The sequence below is a fragment of the Ostrea edulis genome, chromosome 8 (assembly GCF_947568905.1).
Source record: "Ostrea edulis chromosome 8, xbOstEdul1.1, whole genome shotgun sequence".
Taxonomy (NCBI): Eukaryota; Metazoa; Mollusca; class Bivalvia; order Ostreida; family Ostreidae; genus Ostrea; species Ostrea edulis.
In genome coordinates this window covers 36,462,033-36,483,455 of record NC_079171.1, presented here as the reverse complement: position 1 = coordinate 36,483,455, position 21,423 = coordinate 36,462,033, and the positions used below count along the sequence as shown (strand labels likewise).

General features: G+C 37.3%; 2 protein-coding genes across 2 annotated transcripts in view; both read right to left on the bottom strand.

Annotated features, from left to right (window-relative positions):
• Nucleotides 1-1,058: 1,058 nt before the first annotated feature.
• LOC125662560 (uncharacterized) lies at nt 1,059-13,462 on the bottom strand. The gene is made up of 9 exons (XM_048894801.2): nt 13,015-13,462; nt 12,685-12,918; nt 10,070-10,357; nt 9,657-9,935; nt 7,764-8,060; nt 5,062-5,364; nt 4,482-4,769; nt 3,099-3,233; nt 1,059-1,644 (listed from the first exon to the last, which is right to left on the bottom strand). Exons 1-9 carry the CDS (start codon nt 13,061-13,063, stop codon nt 1,403-1,405), a joined length of 2,115 nt encoding a protein of 704 aa, XP_048750758.2. The 5' UTR covers nt 13,064-13,462; the 3' UTR covers nt 1,059-1,402.
• A 6,924-nt stretch (nt 13,463-20,386) lies between these two features.
• Nucleotides 20,387-21,423, bottom strand: part of LOC125662565 (uncharacterized) — an 18,644-nt gene continuing 17,607 nt past the window's right edge. The window contains exon 3 of the mRNA XM_048894810.2: nt 20,387-21,423. This exon is cut by the window's right edge and continues 619 nt beyond it. The gene's annotated coding sequence lies outside the window, so the exon portion shown is untranslated.

Genomic DNA, 21,423 nt, shown 5'->3' with positions numbered 1-21,423 from the left:
CGATTTCATTTTTTATTTAAGTTTTATTTATGCATAAAATAAACCAAGCAGCTACTAAGATCCAACGAAATTCGAAATGCTATACTGCTGTTGTGTAATTTCTGTCTGATCGATATGAAAGTAAACTGATGACGTCATGACTATACATCGAGTGATGTTGACACATGCAAGGAATTTGTTTATGTGTGCCATGCAAATATCGACAAAATGTGGAGTATTTCAAATATATGACATGGGATATATGGAATATGTATGTGAAACGCTGATAATTTATTGATATTAAGAAGGTATGTTTATATCATTCATTGACAATTTTGTTTAACAGAGAAAACATTCCATTTAGCATGTCGATCCGATTTTCCTCTGTCACACACTGAAATAAAACTGCAAAAGTAGCACATTAGGCCGCATACTTTTAGAGACTTTTTATACACCGTGTGAAAGGTCATAAACTAATGTACACGGTAATTACTGATAGAATCGTCTGTTAAGAAAACTGTATAGCATCAGCGCAAAATGTAAAACATGAGCTACATGGTTTCGTGTTTAAATGTTCAATAATTATTTCTTATTGAAAGTGGTAGGATTCTATCAGTAATTCTGATATACTATGGGTATTTTACCGTCATTATCGCCAGTTAGACCAATATTTAAATCTTGGGATAATGTGCTACTTTTACATTTTCTATTAAGGTACCTCCATGATCTATTTATAACAGTCATGTAATGACGTCATACAGAAGTGCATGTTTGTCATGTTGTTATGATACAAAATGTTCTCATGTAAACAACCAAAATAGTTTTTAGGAGTTAGTAGCTCCCTCTCTCTGTGTAAGACAAATTTTAAAAATTATGCAGTATACGTGCTTAATTGAAGCATGACCTGCCTTAACATACCCACGTACATTTAAATTGATACTAAGGCGTTTTCTAATGACATTTTCAGACAGTAAACTCTACATATCCTGAAAGGGAAAATGTTGAAGTTTTTAATTAATTGAAATGTGATTTGACAGTTACCACGGCAACGAAATGAGCCCACAAATCACAAAAAACTATTATCTTTACCCTTTTATTAACATAAAACACTCAAATTGAATTGTTTATCAGCCATCATTAATACATTAAAGGTTTATTTGTATTCATTTACATGGATATATACACATTTAAACATCGGAGTCTTATATATGCACATAAACTACACTTGACTGCAAGTATCTAAAAAGAACCCCTCCAAACATAAAAAATTGAAAATTAAACAAATTCTCTAGGCACGGTTTTATAAAGAAGTCTTGCATTATGTAGCGTACCAGATTTTTACAATTATAAACACAGGGATGGCAGAAATCGGCGATTTTGTTTCACTTTTCAACTCTAACAAACGATTCCCATCCTCTAACGTTCAATATAAATCACTCGGTCCGTCTCCCACTTCTCTCGGCCCGTTTTCCATCTCTTTCGGTCCGTCTTCCACTTCTATGTACGTATGCACTTCCTCGTAGACGCCTTCCTTGGTAGAGGTACTTGATCTCGGTGTAGTTCGGATATACTCTTGTCCATGATACAAATACGTCTCCGCTTCACTCATGCTGTCATTTATCGCAGCGCCACCTGTACGTGATCTCCCATATCTATGTTGGTGGTCTGTAAGATAACATCAGAACGGCGTCTATAAGATTAAATGGAAGTTATATCACATACAAGACTTAAAAGCAGAGCATTACAAGAATTGAGTAGCCTACATGTACTGATTTAACTCGGAACAACCGCCGCGGTAGTCTAGAGGTAGAGCGTTCGCCCTGCAAGCGGAAGGTCGGGGTTGGAATCCCGGCCGCGAAACACCCAGGTCGTCAAAACAGGTAGTGACAGTTCCATCGCCAAACGCTCGACATCAGGTGTAAATGTCACGGGTACTCGGAATCGACCTTAAAAACGGATGTCCCGTGTCACAGTTATTGTAGCACGCTAAAGAACCCTCACTGCCCAATAATCGTATGCACCTAGCATAGGTCTAAATTTGAAGCCCTTCACCGGTCTGCATGACACCTCCATGTGAGTGAAATATTTCCGAGAAAGACGTTAAAGAAGATATAATTACTCAACACGGGGACAAAGACTTCAGTAAACTTCCCAATTCTTCTTTTACATGAATAAAGGCGGAAATGTCTGCTTTGTTGCATTATGCGGCGAACCAATTACACACAAATACTTTACTCTATCTTGCACAATACAAATGACCTAGATAATGTCCCTGACTATTTATTTTATAATTTACTTCTTCCGTTCATAGATACAAATGCTTACTCCACTTTAAAATGACACTTTCATTTGGGTGATTACCAATCAAGCAATATTTTCTTTATTTATTTGTGTATTGTTTTACATCCCACCCGAAAATCCTTAGCTCCTGTCGAGAAGTTACCAACTTAACATAAAGTGTCACAAATTTAGACATACACATATGCTTATCACTCAGCCGTAGCATTGAGGGTTCTTTAACGTTCCAACGCCAGCCCCCTCCCTCCCACGTGATCAAGGTCATACCCGAAAGACCCCGATTCTCCTGTCTAGATGCCTTTGAAGGATTCATGATTACCGGTGACTTAGCGGGTATACAGTCACTTCTCGTGCAGAACGTTTGAAGTTTAACGGGCATTGTAGCTCAGTGGTAGAGCGTTTGTCTCGTAACTAATGGGGTCGTGAGTATGAGTTCCGCTCGTGTCATGGCCGCGTCAAACCTTGAACGTTGACAAAGGTAATGAATGCTCCTTTGCCAAACGCTCGACATTTGGAACCCTCACTGCTACGGCCTACGCGCTACACATAGGTCTACAGCTGGTGACGTCTCAATGTGAGTGAAAAGTTTAACACGGCACGGGTATTGAAATTCACTCCTTAGTTCCTCACCACTAACTTCTGTGGTGAATGGCGATCTTTAGTTTAGTAGACTTGCAACTAGTTTCTTAAAGGACGTTTTATGAAATACATTAAAACTGCTTTTGAATTATTGAGATAAAAAATAATGACGAGTACATCATTATAATGCGATCTTCCTAAAATGATTTGAAAAAAAAACCAACAGATTTATGATATATTACGCTTCATGTTGCGGCGCTTGCAACAGATCAAAGACACGAAACACGACAACAGGACAGCTCCTCCTAACCCGATGTGAACCTGGTCATTATTTGTCTGCGACCAGCGTGACGTGTGTCCACTAGACAGCACTCTATCTAAAATGAAAGAAAGAGAATCATCTCAAAAGAAAAATATCACCGAATTTACCAATCATTTTTAAGCGATACTTCAATACAAACAACTACAGTAAATAGATTCTCGATAAATTCTCTATTTAGAGAAGTATAATAAGTCATAATATAAGTCTCGATTGAACGTTAAACGTAACAGCACATATAACAACATGATTTATAATATTTAGGCCCTCTGATAATGCAAGACGCCCACCCCCACACCCGAAATTTATCTCGACCAGCTCCTCTTGAAAGTGTCCAAGCTTATCTCAATAATCTTTCGCAGTTTATGAAAGTTTCCAAACATAGAAAGTGAACATCTATTGAATAAGGTTTATGTGCAGCAAAGCTGCTTAACTTTCACTAACAATCATATTATGAATCTCCTGACATATGTCGGGGCCTCCGTGGCTAGAATATAGCTCGTGTTGAGTGTGGCGGAAAACATCAATCAATCAATCTAACACATGTCCTCATCTGTTGAATGATTTTAATGTTGTCTTTAATATTCACATTTCCAAAGTTTTTTTCTTTTAAAATCTCTACAAATTGTAACGATAGCCATTTCTTCATGAATGTATTTTAGTTGTAAACAATGCGCGTATGAATACAGAGAAATAGATTAAGTCTGTTTTAATGGCTTGCAATTTTAACAGAGTGGAATGTAGATAAATAGAAATAAAGGGTCTTATTGGAGAATTTGTTGAAACTAACACATATATAGCTAATGTAGAGATTTACAACCCAAAGTTATCTTTCCTGTATACCATGCACACTCATGTGCTATGACATTGAAAATAGTTTTATGATAAATATACGAGGTTATGAACTGAAATGTTTCACGCCAGCATACTTTTTTATGAAGCGCTAACGCACGTCGTAAAGTATCCCGGCGTGAAGCGTGGCAGTTCATACCCTTAAGTATTAAAAAAATGAAATTTATTTTCTAAATATTATAAACCATGTTTTTCATGAAATATAATCATATATATGATAATCCTTTGTAACACCCTGATATCATTTGCTAAACACGAAGCGTTAATCAACGAGAAATTCGTTTGAACCAAAATGCATTGATCATCCATGGCTGTTGAGGTTAAAATCTTTATTTTGGGGTTTTTAAATCTTTGAATTCACATCATTTACTATATTACAATTCAGAACTGAAGACACCCGCATGTGCTATGCATGCATATATTTTGTTTTTCCCATAACTTATGCACAACTAACCTCCCGCCTGAATACGGACTGTCACAATATCCAGCCCCTCCACGACAAGTGTGTAATTCCCATAATACTTAGCGGCAGGGATGGGAATCTGGCTGCTGATCCAGAACTGGTAGCGTCTATTTCTCAGCGCCACATTTGTTTGAATCTGGTCGTGTCTGATGGGCCCCGCCCAATAAGCATCCTCAGGCTCGGGGAAAGATATGATGGGTACGTTTACGTGGATAGTCTCTCTCACTGTAGACAAATAAAGTTTGTTGAATTGAACCTTGACGTCCAATCGAGGGGAACCTAGAAGAATAGAACAGTAGAACATATGTCATTGTTTGTGCGTGGTTATCATTCAACGGAGAAATATACATTAAAATACAGTAAAACACGGTTTTAGCGAATCTCTAGGGTAAGTAATTAACGTTTCATTATAACCTAACTGCGTTATACCCAATACAATTTTTCGTCCTTTTCCTGTATCAGAGAAATAAATATCACATCACAATAAACGTGAATTCGATGTGTGTTCGTTATAAACGTGTTGTGTTGTACTGTATGGAATACATAAACGATACAATTTTGATTTTCTTACACGCCACCTCCATTTTGACCGTTGTATATGTGTTTTGAAATTCCTCGTTTATACCAATACAGGTATAGGAATCCGTGTTGGTGCACCTCAATCCACTGGCAAAGGAATGGTAATACCAAGAGAGGGAACTGGGGCCTAGTAAACCGATCCTTTTGTTTTCTCCAGTACGTATAAAAACTTCGGGCTCGGGATTCCCTCGTGCCGAACAGTTCATGGTGACAGCGTCTCCCTCTTTAGCCAGTATGGTCTCCCCCGTCACAACATTTCCATTCAGGGTGGAGAGTAATGTCGGTTGAGTAAGATCTGCAACATAAAAGTATATTTACTTGTTTATGATATAATTTACAAATTCGAGTTAGGGATCTCATTACGGGTCTTTTCATGTAGATTTAACAATGCACTGTATAAAAGTTTAATGACTAACCATGAGGTGTGTAATATTACATTCTTTTTTATATGAAGCATACAAAAGTTAGATATTAACACACATTCAGGGTCATATATATGTGTGACCGGTTGACAGGGGATGATTACTCCCTTAGGCACCTGACTCCACATCTGGTGTGTCCAGGAATCCCTGTTTGCTCAACTCTATATTCCGTATTCCTTATAGGAGTTATAAGATTGATCATGGTTCGTTATTTTCGCCTTTCATACATATATCCTTTAAAAGATGTGTGTAATGGTTTAGCTGTCCTCTAGTGTATGAAACATTTCCGAACCGTTATTATAAGGCTTGTATGCATTGAAAATGAAAAATAAATCTAAAAATTATAAAAACGACCTCCAATCCAACGTACTGAAAATTATGCACAATTTCTACGGGATATTTTTTGTTACTTCCATACAAACAATGTTATGGTCATTGATTATGAAGAAACAACCGCAATTCTAATCAGAATTACGACAACACATTACAGGATGTTTGATTTTCAATGTGTCAGCGGTGATTTTAAGCACTGTATTTAGACTACGGATAATTCCGTTTACCTTATCAAGATATAGAGGTCACAGCGGATGTGACCTGTCGACAGAGGATGCTTGATCCTCCTAGACACCTCTCGTGTGTCCAGGGGTTTGCGTTTGCCCAACTCTCTATTTTGTATTGTTTATGGGAGTTATGAGATTTACCATTGTTCTTATCTTTACCTGTTTTGGTCGTTTGGAAACAGTGTGAAAGCCAATGCCCCAATAATGATGTAATTGATTGACTTTTTCTTTAGTTATGGACCAACAATATGTAAGAATAAACAATGTAAATGGTGACATGTTACTCGCGGTTTGAAATCACAAGGAAGTTGTCGATGTTATTAGTTTATTCTCGAATACTTGTTTTCAGGAAACTGTTTCTTTATTTCTTCCTCTTCCGGAGAGATTCATAATGCTAATTATATATCAAATGAATCGTACTTATTACTTCATGTTCTCGGTTAACAAGGTACAGGGTGTTTGTTATGAATGGTTTATAGATATATAAAACATCAATAGTTTCGGTATTCACTTTCAAACGTACACACTTTTTGACAACATTTCTTATTTAAGAATTTGTATTTGTGAAACTGGGCCTCTACAGATATTTTTATTAAAGATAAAAGTAAGACAATTCCTTGCCGATGCAGCAGATTTTTACAAATCTTTGTGAACAACACTATTTAAAAATATTCTTGCTGATAAAAAAGTGATATCCTTTTCCTTTGACCAATTTGTTGATTTCTCACATTTCCTACTATTTGAGACATCCTGAATTGTTTATTTGTTTGTTTTTATGTTTTACGTGTATTGAAGAATAGCTGTACATAGGTGAACACCATGCAATATCAACCTAAGCAACTAAAGTAGTAAGAGTTTTCCTTCGTGCTAACGCCCGTCGCGACACGGGGCCTCGGTTTTAAGGTCTCATCCGAGAGAACTTCGATTGTCAAATTAGATGTCGAGCGTTCAGAGAAGGAGCAATCACTTTTTACTAATCGTTACGTATGAAGTTTTACGCAGTCATGACACGAGTTAGGTCTTCCAGTCACAAAGCGAGGTTTTAAGGAGGTACTCTACATCATCAAAATGGGTGACTTCCTTTTAAAACATGGACGAAAATATAATTATCAGCAATATTGTCTATTCATTTCAAAATTCATCGCCTAGCTGAGTAGCTCAGTAGGTCAACACGTCGACTTCTGAAATGTAGATCGTGGGTTCGAATCCAGCAGGGATTTTAAATATTTTTAATGCTTTTACTGCATTTTTTGACTAAATAAAATAAATATGAGAATTTTCAATTTCTAAATATTATTGTACATATCCTCCACTTTTCATCCAAATCAAATTTCTTTGGTGTAGCATACCTCCTTAAATCAATGAATCCGCGCGCGCAATGGACATGTTCAACCTGTATATGTTGGTTTTTTTTATTCAATGAATATTATATGCAATAAATACCCGTTAATGGAACCCCATGGCATGAAAGATGGCGATAACGAACAGCGATCAATCTCATAACTCCTATGGACAACACAAAATTTAGAGTTGGGCAAACACGGACCCCTGAATATAGGTGGGAACAGGTGCCAAGGAAGAGTAAGCATCCCCTATCGACCGGTCACACCCGTCTTGGGATCTGTATCTTGATCAACTAACAAAGTAATATTACAATTCTCCATTGATTTTGAATATTCCAGTTGAGTTTGAGGATGTTATACAGAGCCTACATTGTATGTTCAGTTTGATGTCTCTGGACACAGTCTTCTTCCCCTCTGTATTGCGGTACAACCCTTTCGTCACACAGCGGTAGGTCTCTATGTCTCCTCTACGGACAGTTTGAGGATGTAGTGTCCTCCCAGTGGTAACCACGTCTTTGACCCGCCCCCTTGGATCGATAGCCTCCCAATGATAAATACATGGAGGGTTACACTCGGCTGAGCAGTTCACTGGACCGAAACTAGTGTTGTCGTGCATGCTGACCGTGTGGCTCAATTTTGGATAGATGTCTACAAATTCCGGACCATCTGAAAACAATGTCATATGTAATGAGTATCAATGTATTGATTGATTGTGTATTGTTTAACGTTCCTCTTGAGAATCTTTCACTCATACTGAGACGTCACTATTGCCGGTGAAGGGCTGCAATATTTAGGCCCATGTTCCGCTTTTAAGGTCTTTCAGCAGAGAGAAAGAGATTTATATCGTGTAACACGCATTTTGCGTTCTCATCCGAAGGACCCTCATTTAGCCACCTCTTACGAAAAGCAAGGTGGACTGGGAACCTATTCTAACCCGGATCCCCACGGAAATGTACCATTCTAAATAAGATGTTTCATGAAATCAATACGATGGTGAATGAAAAACTGTAATTTTTGTAATTAGTATCCACTAATTGCTGAAATAATGGCATTTGTATTTGTTATCATAAAACCGTTTCATTTTTAAAATGATATCCTGCACAAACTATTACGCATCGCCGCGTATGTGCATACTATTCATTGGGTATAGTTCACGATTCTTTTGCATTGATTAAACACTCATGGCGTTTAGGTCAGAGAGAACAAGGTAAATGTATGTCCGATTATATACGCAAGATTCTCTGCAGCGCATATGACTCGTGTGTGATTCATGCAGGCGATTTATTGTTACCTAATTTACAATTAAGTACCTTGATACATTTATACTGTCAACGTTTTAACAATGTTTTACAATCTTTTGAACGTATTTTAGTACCAAAATTATATAGTCAGTAGCCTGCCTCGATTTAAAATCTGATCATACGCATGACATGCTCTAGCGCATCGAATCAGTTGAGAGACATAACTATCATACGCAAGTGATAATGGAATATTGCTATATAAATGTGGAAAGTTTAAAACGAATTAGTTGAGGTTGTCCAGTTTGTCTTAAAGATGAGTTGTTAGTTTGCTGTTAGCATATATGTTCAATAAAATATTTATATACGAAGCAGATGTGGAAGACTCTGACGCTTTTTTTTTTATTTCGAGTTTACTGGGATACATATCTACATATACACGTATGAATAAAAATGATTATTGTTAATAGAGAATACATCACTGATATTATCTGAATGTCGATTTGAAAGTCAAAGCGAAACTTCTTATCATATTTCAAGAAGCTTTTGTATAAATTCTGCCTCATAAGGGGTGAGATCAAAAGTTCAGTGTCCGACAAAACATTAAATTTACATAGTTTTCTCCAAGACCTCCCATTCCCTTAAAACTAAATATGAAGAATGATGAAACTAGGTGATGAAGAAGTAAAAATAACACCCTGTATTCCTTTTCTGTTTAGTGTGCATTAAAACTAATAAATGTTCAGTAAAATATCATATGCTTATGCAGGCACATGTCTTTGTTTTTCGTTTTCCACTAAAGTATAATCGATGTCAGATGACAGAAACGTACGGGCGATTTTTATCCCCATCGATCTCTTGATCTCGGCCTAAGAATTTAAAACATGTTTTTTAATAAAGAAGCACAATTCGCACCTCGTAAGAAAATTTAGCATCCTATGTTTACGAGTCACATCAATGTATAAATAGATTACATCCAGTATCGTTAAATTTACAAGTCTTTTTTTTCTGCAATACAACTTACATAAAGGTTCAAGGTAAAAGTCATCGCTCGTGGATTCCAAAAGTTCCGTTGCTTTACAGGTTATTTTGTCAAAAGCGCTTTTCTTCTCAACACGAATTTCAAATTTCGTGCCGTTTCCCCCAACGACTTTTGAGTCATTGATGAACCACGTGTAGATAATGGCTGGAAATTTCGTGTAGTACTGCGGCATGGATTGTGAAGAACTATAGCACGTTAGTGCTGTTTTCTCTCCGATAGGAACTTTCGTCTTTCCGGCGATGGTCGGTATGCTTGGTTTGGCTATTTTTGGACAGAATTAGATAAAAGGTTTATAAAACATTAGGTGCTGATTATGAGGGTGATATATAAAGTCTAACAGGAAACAAAGGAATTGAGAATACTGACACTTGATTTAACTACGAGTTAAATTCTACCTCTAACAACGAGAATGATCCCTAGCTGTGTTCTAGAATTCAGTGCGTTATATCCCACGCTGTAGTATCCGGCATCGTCTGACGTCACATTGGTTATTTCGAACGTGATCTTTCCAGGAATAGAAATCGATGGGTACTTCAAGCTGTTGGGGTTACGGACATCTGGTATAATTGTGGCTTCTGAGTTGATGTTTAGTTTAAAGACTTTATAGTCCACATTCGGAGGAACACTGGGGACTGGAAGTGTTAGTCTCACGGTCTCATTTTCTGATATCACCCTGATATTAGCTGCAAGAAATATACGTGCCTTATTATTACCGTATCAAAGACGGTCTTAGTTAGCGTTAAGAATGTAACCACAAACAAGAGGCCCATGTGCCACATCGCTCACCTGAGTCACCTTGGTCCATATCAGAAGACTTTCCATATATATTAGCATGTAAAACCGTAGTCCCTATGATGACCCCAAACCTACCCCTGGAGGCCATGGTTTTTGCAAACTTGAATCTACACTATGTCAGAAAGCTTTCATGTAAATGTGAACTTCTATATACTTGTATGCAAAACTTTGATCCCCAATTGTGGCCCCATCCTACCCCAGGGGGCCATGATTTTAACAAACCTGAATCTGCACTATATCAGAAAGCTTTCATATAAATCTTTTTTGGGTCAGTGGTTCTTGGGAAGAAGATTTTTAAATTTTTTCCTATATATTTGTATGTAAAACTTTGACCCCCTATTGTGGCCCCATTCGACCCTGGGGGCCATGATTTTAACAATTTAGAATTTGCACTACATCAGGAAGCTTTCATATAAATCTTAGCTTTTCTGGCTCAGTGGTTCTTGAGAATATTTTTAAAGATTTTTCCAATATATTTGTATCTAAAACTTTGACCCCCTATTGTGGCCCCATCCGACCCCCGGGGGCCATGATTTTAACAATTTAGAATATGCACTATATCAGGAAGCTTTCATGTAAAACTCAGCTTTTTTGGCTCAGTAGTTCTTGAGAAGAATATTTTTAAAGATTTATCCGATATATTTGTATGTAAAACTTTGATCCCCCTTGTGGCCCCATCCGATCCCCGGGGTCCATGATTTTAACAAACTTGAATCTGCACTGTATATAAAAAAAACTTTGACCCCCTATTGTGTCCCCATCTGACCCCCGGGGGTCATGATTTTAACAATTTAGAATCTGCACTCTATCAGGAAGCTTTCATATAAATCTCAGCTTTTCTGGCTCAGTGGTTCTTGGGAAGAAGATTTTTAAAGATTTTTCCGATATATTTGTATGTAAAACTTTGACCCCCTATTGTGGCCCCATCCGACCCCCAGGGGCCATGATTTTAACAAACCTGAATCTGCACTATATCAGGAAGCTTTCATATAAATATCAGCTTTTCTGGCTCAGTGGTTCTTGGAAAGAAGATTTTTAAAGATGTTTCCTATATATTTGTATGTAAAATTTTGACCCCCTATTGTGGCCCCATTCGACCCCCGGGGGCCATGATTTTAACAATTTACAATCTGCACTATATCAGAAAGCTTTCATATAAATTTCAGCTTTCCTGGCTCAGTGGTTCTTGAGAAGAAGATTTTTAAAGATTTTTTCTATGTATTTGTATGTAAAATTTTGGTCCCCTATTGTGGCCCCATCCGACCTCCGGGGGCCATGATTTGAACAAACTTGAATCTGCATTATGTCAGGAAGCTTTCATATAAAACTCAGCTTTTTTGGTTCAGTGGTTCTTGAGAAGAAGATTTTTAATGATTTTTCCTTTTTTTTGTATGTAAAATTTTGATCCCCTATTGTTGCCCCATCCAACCCCCGGGGCCACGATTTTAACAATTTAGAATCTTCTCTACCTAATAAAGCTTATCTATAAATTTCATCTTCTCTGGCCCATTGGTTCTTGAGAAGAAGATTTTTTAATGACTCTACCCTATTTTTACCTTTTCTTGATTATCTCCCCTTGGAAGGTGGCCTGGCCCTTTATTTTTACAATTTAAAATTACCTTTACATAAGAATGTTTTGTGCCAATTTTGGTTGAAATTGGCCCAGTGGTTGTTGAGAAGAAGTTAAAAATGTTAAAAGTTTACAGACGGACGGACAGATAGACAGACGGACGGACGCCGGATCAGGGGTGATCAGAATAGCTCACTTGAGCTAAAAAATACTTGAAAGAATTGTGGTGTACTTTACTGAGTTTTGATATAAATATATGAGAACGGGAAGGAAGTGGAGAGAATTTCCGTGCATCTTTTGAATGGTAATCCTATTTAAAATTAGCCTTACTATACACACATGGTAGAGATGAAAGTTGTATGTCTTCCCTCTTTGAATTGCATTTTTAATTGCACAATTTACAAATATTGTTTCCGATATTCTCTTTGCAAAATCAAAATATTAGAGAACATGTTTAAGATCATGTAGGCTTCTGAGTTCAATACTGATGATGATGATGATGATGATGATGATGATGATGATGATGATGATGAAGATGATGATGATAATGATGATGATGACATTGATTATGATGATAATGATGATGATGATGATGACGACGATGACACTGATGATGATGATGATAATGATGATGATGATACTCACGTCGGTAAGCTGCTCTTCTTTCGTGGTAATTATAACTGATGGTTGCACGCACTAAGATACTGACCACGTTGTATTTAAGAACATCGGACACTCTGTATTGATTGTCGTATACTCTGGTGAAGGCTTGGCGGACTCCATCACAGGTAATGCTGACGTCCTGATACGAAGACACCTGAGGCCAGGTAAACTTCAGATCACCGTCCAAGAAATGAGAAGTGATTGAAAAGGTTTCTCCTTTCAAAGGTACATAAAAATTAAAACAAAAATTATAGAACTTTATCTATGATGTCTGTAGACAATTTCTCATTTTGAATGAATAAAATGCCTTACCTTGTGTCGCACTTCTCAATATAAAAATCAGTATCAAATAAAACACCATTGCGATTAGCTAGATAATTATGATTAGTAAATACCCAATCATCTAAAATACTTGTTGATTATTTTCCTTGTTGACCAGTTTATTAAATGAAAAGATTAGTGGACATATCCGATTGTTTTGAGTTTTGGTTTTGTTTTGTGGTTGTTTTTTTGTTTGTTTTTTGCTAAACAACGTTCACCTATTAACATTATACTCGACATATTAGTAAGTCAGATTAGGAATTTGTGTCAAGTGTTTATTTCTATTTTTGGATAACAAAAACCCTATATGTAGAAAGAACGCACTAAACCTCAACAACATACAACATGTAAAGTGTCATATGATAACAGGAAGAAAACGGGATAACGGGATTATAACGAACTGTGATCAATCGTATAACTCCTATCAGGGATACAAAATTAAGAATTGGGCACACACGGACCCCTGGATATACCAGATATACATATGTATAGGTGGGATCAGGTGGCTTGGAGGAGTACTAATTCGCTATCGCCCGGTCACACCCGCCGTGATCCCTCTATCTTGATCAGGTAAACGGAGTCATCCGTAGTCAAAATCAGAATGTACAGAACGGTCTAGGAATTGATATGAAACACTAAATTGTAGATACGAGGTCAAATAAGGATTTGAAAGAATTATGTTGAATTGTCAAGTTTCCCTGACGACCTGTCCCTTCTTCAGGACGATAGAATATTTACAGAGATATAAATATATATTAAAAAATTGCACTTAAGCTAAACTACAAAGCCTGAAAACAAAACAGGTATCTTCTTATTGAACATCGACACGTTTTTCGAGGGTCTGCACTGAACTAGACTAATTTACCGGTACGCAAAATGGAGTAACAACAAAAGATCGAGTTCATGAAATTAGTATGCACACGATTATTTTTAAGACCAGTTTATAAAAATATCTACTATGAATGTTAAGGTGAAATAAATGTTTTATTAAAAAATTAAGTTACTTCGAATTTATATATTGTTAGGTCACTAAACTCAGGTAATATATTGCAATTGGTTGTCGTCTGTTAACAATTGAAACATTATACATTCTTGATGTTTAGCTCTCCTGAGCCGAAGGCTCAAAGAGCTAATCATATGGCCATATGTCTGACGTGCGGTGTGCGTCAACTTTTTGGAAAAAGGGCTCTATCTCAAGAACCCCTTGACCATTTTTGTCAAATTTGTCACAGGGTATCCTTGGCCCAGGGGCTTTCATTTGTACTAATACTAGGGTTGTGACCCTTTAACAAGGGGAGATAATTAGGAAAATGCACACAAAAGTAGCGGTTGCTAAAAAATCTTCTGTTCAAGAACCACTGGGCAAATTATCACCAAACTTATGCATAAAGATGGGGATAGGTTGTAAATAAAAAGTTTTTCAAGACATCATCCCGGGACTAAGGGTGTAGTCTCAAGGTCACTTCAAAGTTGACCTTGAATTTTGTTTTGTTAAAACTTTGATATTTTGCTTAGTATAACGACTAGGATCATCAAATTTTGTCAGTTTATGCATCTTAGGACCTAATATCATATTGTCTCAAAAGTAGGTCACGATGACCTACTTTTTGAATTTCACAGGTAATTATTATTAAATGGATTTTGATGCATATCTTGGACACTTTTGAGCGTATGATCATCACAATTTATAAGTTGATGGATCTTGAGACCTTAAACGGCGTCATGTAAAAAGTATGTCACCCTGACCTACTTTCTGAATTTTATGGCTAATCATTTATGAATACATTTTAGGTTGTTATTTCAGATACCGAGAGTTTTAGGATCATCAAACCTTGTAAGTTGGTGCGTCTAGAGGCCTCGAAACACATTTATAAAAAAAAAAATAGGGAACTGCTTTTTGAATTTTGCAGACAAACAAATTTCACACTTTCAATTTTAGATGCATATTTTGGACACTATGAAAGCTAGGATCATCAAACTGTGTAAGTTGATGCATGTTGAGTCTTCAGAGTGTGTTGACTATAAAGTAAGTCACCGTGACCTATTTTTGGATTTTGACGACTATATTTGAATATTTCAGATACTATTTGACTTACATTCTTCAAACTTTGTCAGTTGATGCATCTTGAGTCTTCAGAGTGTATCGACCAAAAAGTAGGTCACTGTTGCCTTGTTTGGAATTTGACGGCTATATTTGAATACTATTTGACATGTCAGTTGATGTATCTTGAGTCTTCAGTGTGTCGACCAAAAGTAGGTCACCATGACCTACTTTTGGACAGTTACATTTAAATTTCCACGTACTATTTGACTTAACATCATCAAACTTTGTTAATTGATGAATCTTTGGTTTTTGTCTGTTCTACAATGTAACAGAGGAGCCATTCTAGGCCCAGGGGCCTCTTGTTTTATGAAGCATCGTTGGGACCAAATGGATTGACTGTATATCTGTTAACGTCTCGAGAATTTTCCACTATTTGAAGATGGTACGATTGTCGATGAAGGACTGCAGGATTTAGGCCTATGTTTGGCCTTTGAGCAGGGGGGGGGGGGTCTTTAACGTGGCACACTTACTATGACATGGGGACTCGGTTTTTGTGTCTCATCCATAGCACCGCCCCAACGGGACTGAAGAAGGGGGACATAAATTGTCCATTGCAGGACTGGGGGCGGGGCAAAAATTAACCATTTATTGAAACATGGTCTTCTCTACATGCAACCTCACAACTGTAAGAAAAAGCTCTTTTTTGTAACCTCAAGAATGGAATTACCTTGATAAATCATGGATACTCATAAGAATATTTTTCTCTCTTATTTCTAATTATTTCTTATTTTCCTTGTGCCCAGCCACACCATATTGACAGTTTTCAATATGATCAAATTTCCTGTATACACTAAAAATGACACTGAAAATGAGTTCTACGACCGTATTATTGGCAGCTACACATGCATGTCGTCAACAGAATAACCAATCGAGTAGTGAATTAGAGTTATTCTTCTTTGAATGAAAACCTAGCGATATTTACGTGCCACCTATACATGCACACACACAAACACCTACCCACATACACACACATACACACACATACCCACACACACACACATACATACACACAAAAAAAACCACACTTTTTTCAAATGCATTAATACTTATATTAAAGCTGACATGAATTAATACGTACATATTTCTTATCTTATCTGCAATATTTCTCTCAGATACAAGGTAGCCTAATTTACTCTACCCGTATATACCCCAAATGTGATTGTCACACCTGAGTGATTTTTGGTGGACATGACCAGTGCACATCTCCTATAGTAATATCTAGGGAATGAGAAATAAATAAAATCACGTTTTAAAACATATTTTGCTCAAAATTACAAAATATTTCTTGTATACTAGTGAAACATTCTGAAAGTTTAGATGATTTAGACTAAAATGCGAAAATTTAGCAAGATGCTTTACAACTTCTTCGTCAGTTTGTTTTGAAATTAATTTTATTCAAAATATAAACAAGCCTAACAACTTATCTCTTCCCTTCTTCATCTGGTCCCCTTTCGTGACTATTGACTCGTTGAGTTTGCATACTCGATTTAATTTATTTGTACAAAGGCTGCACGCAAATGATGCGTCTGTTGGATGAAAAAGCATAGATGTACTGTTGAAGAGCCCGAACATTTCTGAGAAAACATGTTTGTAGAGTTTCTGAGAGACTTTGTTCACCACCATCAACAATCTTAACAAGAGGTACTGTGAGCAATGCTCACTAAGAATACCCCCCGCTTACCCCAATCTCCCAAAGGGTGTTGGTAATAGGTAAAACTTCAGTATTATGATCCAAAAGGTATCTAGGCATCCATGCGATGAAAAAAGCCGTTAAAGAATTTAAATGGAAACCATATTGCTACTTTGATGTCCAGTGCGCGTGACCTTAGACCTTTTGACCCCAAAATCGATAGGGAACATCTTCATCCCATGGGTAGTCCATATGTATGATATGGTGACTGTAGGTGGAAAGGATAACGCTTTAGAGCCCGGAAACCATATTGCTACTTCGATGTCCAGTGCGCTTGACCTTTGACCTTTTGACTCCAAAATCGATAGGGAACATCTTCATCCCATGGGTAGTCCATATGTATGATATGGTGACTGTAGGTGGAAAGGATAACGCTTTAGAGCCCGGAAACCATATTGCTACTTCGATGTCCAGTGCACTTGCCCTTTGACCTTTTGACCCCAAAATCGATAGGGAACATCTTCATCCCATGGGTAGTTTATATATATGATATGGTGACGGTAGGTGGAAAGGATAATGCTTTAGAGCCCGGAAACCATTGCGTCTACAGACGGACGGACGGACGGACGGACAGACAGACGGACAACCCGATTCCAGTATACCCCCCACAACTTGTTGCGGGGGGGGGGGGGGTATAATAATTATGATGTAGGTTTTAACGACTCGGAATTCCGACAGAAATGTAAACAAGAATGTAAATATAAGAAAAAGTGAAGATATCGAATACATAAATAAATGAAAAAATCGAAAGCTGCAAAAACTTTCCATGTGCATATAATTCAGATTTTAAAACCCATCACCATTACCTTATCAGGAGATTCGGGTCATAGGTTGTGGTCTGTTTGTCCAAAAAAAACTTTAACCTTGGTCTTAACTTTTGGCCAGTTAGTACTAACGCTTTCATAGTCCACAGCTGTATTCAGTGTGACCAGGCCTCCTGTTGCTTTGCTGCCATACGGGGATATCAATGTTTCCCAAATACATTATATTTCTTCACTGCAGTGGGCTTTTATGCATGTGGGTGTAAATACCTCTTTGTTTATATATTCAGTTATCATGTATTTAAACTATTTACATGAAGTTATTTTCCCAATATATATATGCAGTGTTGAATCACAGGGTTTTGACGTAATCAAGGCAAATTGGAATATATAGTGAAGGAGCTAAGAGCAGCAATTTGAATTATCGGTTGCTCGCTTCAAACTCTCAGAACTTCGGTATAAATCGTGATAATGTAATATGTTGTACGGTATGACCGTTGAGACGATCGAAGCCTTGCAACACGACTTTTATCCGACTCTTCATTTAACGCGGAAAATATAACGCGGTTGATGTAAACAATTACAAATTGTGACGTCATATTAGCTGCAGTGTTTTTTCTTCTCTCAAACCAAGCAAAAACAAAACGTTTGAAGCTATGAGAAATGTTGTCTGGAATTTAAAAACGTTTATTGTACTTTCTAAACAATCTAATTATTAAAAATATGGGATTGTCAATGAGGCGACCTTTTTTCCAGAGGCATTATGGGTAATAATCATCTTTTTTCAGCTGATGAAGAGCAAATCACGTGACTCATATGTGTAATCATTGGAGCGAGTTCGTCGCAAGACCTAGATTGATTGAATCTTGTTCAGCGTCCCTCCCGAGAATTTTTCACTCATATGGATACCCATCGTCGGAAACTCCAGGTTGATTACGCTTCGTTCCTCTCTCCATCATCTGTTGATCCATTCATTACTACTCGCTCGTTCTCATGAATAAATATTCAAAAACATTGTTCAATCAAAGTAATCATTATAGTAACGTTACTCTTCTGTTTTTATATATATCATTAACTTAACTTTGCTATCACAACATTTGTATACCGAAATTGGGCTGAAAGCGTTTTTGTTGATTGGGAAAATACGCTCAGGGTGTACTATGAGTGCCCAATAAAATTACCTCCTTAATTATTCATGAGAACGAGCGAGGACGAACGAATGGACCCACGGGTGATGGAGAGAGAAACGAAGCGTAATCAACCGTGGGTTTCGTACGATGATGGAGACATCACCAAGACCGGTGAAGGCGTTTACGGCCATCGAGCAGTGAGGGTTCTTCAGCGTGTCACATCTACTGTAGCACGGATCATCCATTTTTAAGTCACAACTGGTGCCGAGCGTTTGGTGATGGAACTGTCACTTTCTGTTTTAACGACTTAGGTCTGTCGCGGCCAGGATTCGAAATCCGACCTTCCGCATGCAGGGCAAATGCTCTACCTAGACCACCACAGCCGTTAAAATGAAATATTGTCTAAGTTAAGTATTAGTAAAGAACGTAAAATAACACACAACGTACAAAAGAAACAAACAATTGTTGAATTTCAATAAGTAAACAACAGTTGACTACGTGCTCTGCATCGGGGCAGTTTCATGGGGGAAAATATTTTTGACGTCAGAAAGCTCTTAGTTGAACTAAATCAAAACAGACGTACGGGGGAAATGAAATGTTTTAATTTTGATGAGCTTCATTGATCGAACCTAATCGTGTGAAAATAGGCTGGTTTACATCCGATATTTTATCGCTCACAGCAGGAGTGCGACAGAGATCAATACTGTGACTCTTTCTCTTTTGTTTTGTGTATTAATGAACTTCTATTGTGCTCAAGTGTTTCCTCATATCTGAATACATTTCTATAATTGTGTTTACTGCATCATCTGTTCATGTGCAGGATAGTTATGTACATTGCATTAAACCAACACTAAATTTGAGTTTTATGTGAAATCGAAATTTAATGTTTACAAAACTAAAATGTTTTGGAATCATATACACCAAAACCTACTTGTGGGAATGCAAGCCCAAACTTTAAGTCAACCTCCGTTTGGGGTATAATATTTAACAAGATTTGTTTTGGTTTTTTTTCGTCACGTATATGATTACTGTAGGATATATGCAGACAGAAAACTCCATGCGATGATGAATTTCAGGAACAACAATTCCCTAGCATCACTCGAGCTATTACGTCAAAAGAAGAGCTGTGCACAACGTAACAGTTTTTGAAACATTTTTCAAGCAAAAAAAAAAACGTCTGTCGGTATACATCCTCCTCTCTTCTCCATCATTCCTAAATTTGTTACTGCCGAGACACATACTTGAACGTAAGCATGAAAGGTGAAGATAACGAAAAGTGATCAATCTCATAACTCCTACAAGCAATACAAAATAGAGAGATGAGCAAACACTGGACATACCAGAGGTGGGATCAGATGCTTAGGAGGAGTAAACATTCCCTTTCGACCGGTCACACCCGCCGTGAGCCCGATATCTTTACCAGGTAAACAGAGTTATCCGTCGTTAAAATCAGCGTGCCAACAACGGTCGAACAATCGGTATGAAACACGCCAGACAGCATTTGACCCAATGCTAGGTTGTATTGGCAAACTAAATCGTTGTAACGACCATAGAATTTGCGAAATGTTGACTTTAAATGAGACTGTTGAAACCCCTTCACCATCAACTTGTTTGTCAGTAGCCTGCCTCAATTTAGAAACTGACCATACGGAGTTTAAGTGAATGACAAATTAATATATTTACACAGAAACGAATTTATTTTATACACATAAACCAGAATAATGCATCACAGTTTCCAGAAATCATATGTTGCAAACCTTTGCTCATATCAAACACATGAAAAAATTCTTACAAATATAAGTATCAAATTCGATGAATACCGAACCAATCCAGATATCCCGTGGGTTTATTTTTTTTGGAGGAGGGTATGTTTTCCGCCACACTCAACATTTTTTTAGTTATCTGGTGGCGCCCAGTTTTTATTGGTGGAAGAGAGAACCCAGATACAATGTGCCTGGGAAGACACCACCTACCTTCCGAAAGTAAACTGGGAAACATTCTCACTTACCGGCCAGAGCGGGATTCGAACCCACGCCGACGGAGGTGAGAGGCCGTGTGATTTTGAGCGTGATGCTCTAACCACTCGTCCACGGAGTCCCTACGATAACCCGTGGTATACAGCGGTAGAATGAGAATATGAAAAATAGCAAATTTAGGCTCTTTCATTTTATTCTGATAGAGGGAGTATAAATTTGCTATATCCCAAATTCCGGATATGCACAATTTGAAATCAAGAGGACTACATCAAGCGTCAATCTAGCAGGGTGTGGTTTTCATTGCCTTAGTTAAAATACATGGTTTTTGATTGATTGGTTGATTTTATATTGTTTAACGTCCCACTCGAGAATAATACACCCCACGGCTTCAAAGGTTAAATGTGTCTACTACTTGCTAATCTGGACATGATACAATCAATTCAGAAAACAAATTAGTACATGGCAGTCAATAAAATGTTTAATCGGACTGGTATACTACGACAGTTTTTTTCTAAACTGATTTAAGTTTTCTTTATTATTTTTTTTGTCACTGAAACGTCACATAACTGCACTGCTGAACCTCGTAACCTGTATGTAACATGATGCCTGCCATTGAAGTTTACAAATACTTAAACATGTATAGATAGGTGAATGTTTTAAAATGTGTAGTCTACTCTAGAAATGGCTGTATTCGTTTATTTCACGACCAATACGAGGAATCCTTTCTTTAACCACCGAT

Bases quoted from the DNA above. Each gene is read 5' to 3' on its own strand.
- LOC125662560 (XM_048894801.2), bottom strand. From the start codon at position 13,063: ATGGTGTTTTATTTGATACTGATTTTTATATTGAGAAGTGCGACACAA. The intron at 3,234-4,481 runs GTTAGTTGTGCA...CTTTCATTTTAG, and splicing joins AGTCCGTATTCAGGCGGGAG to ATAGAGTGCTGTCTAGTGGA. The intron at 1,645-3,098 runs GTAATATATCAT...GTTATCTTACAG, and splicing joins CAAGCGCCGCAACATGAAGC to ACCACCAACATAGATATGGG.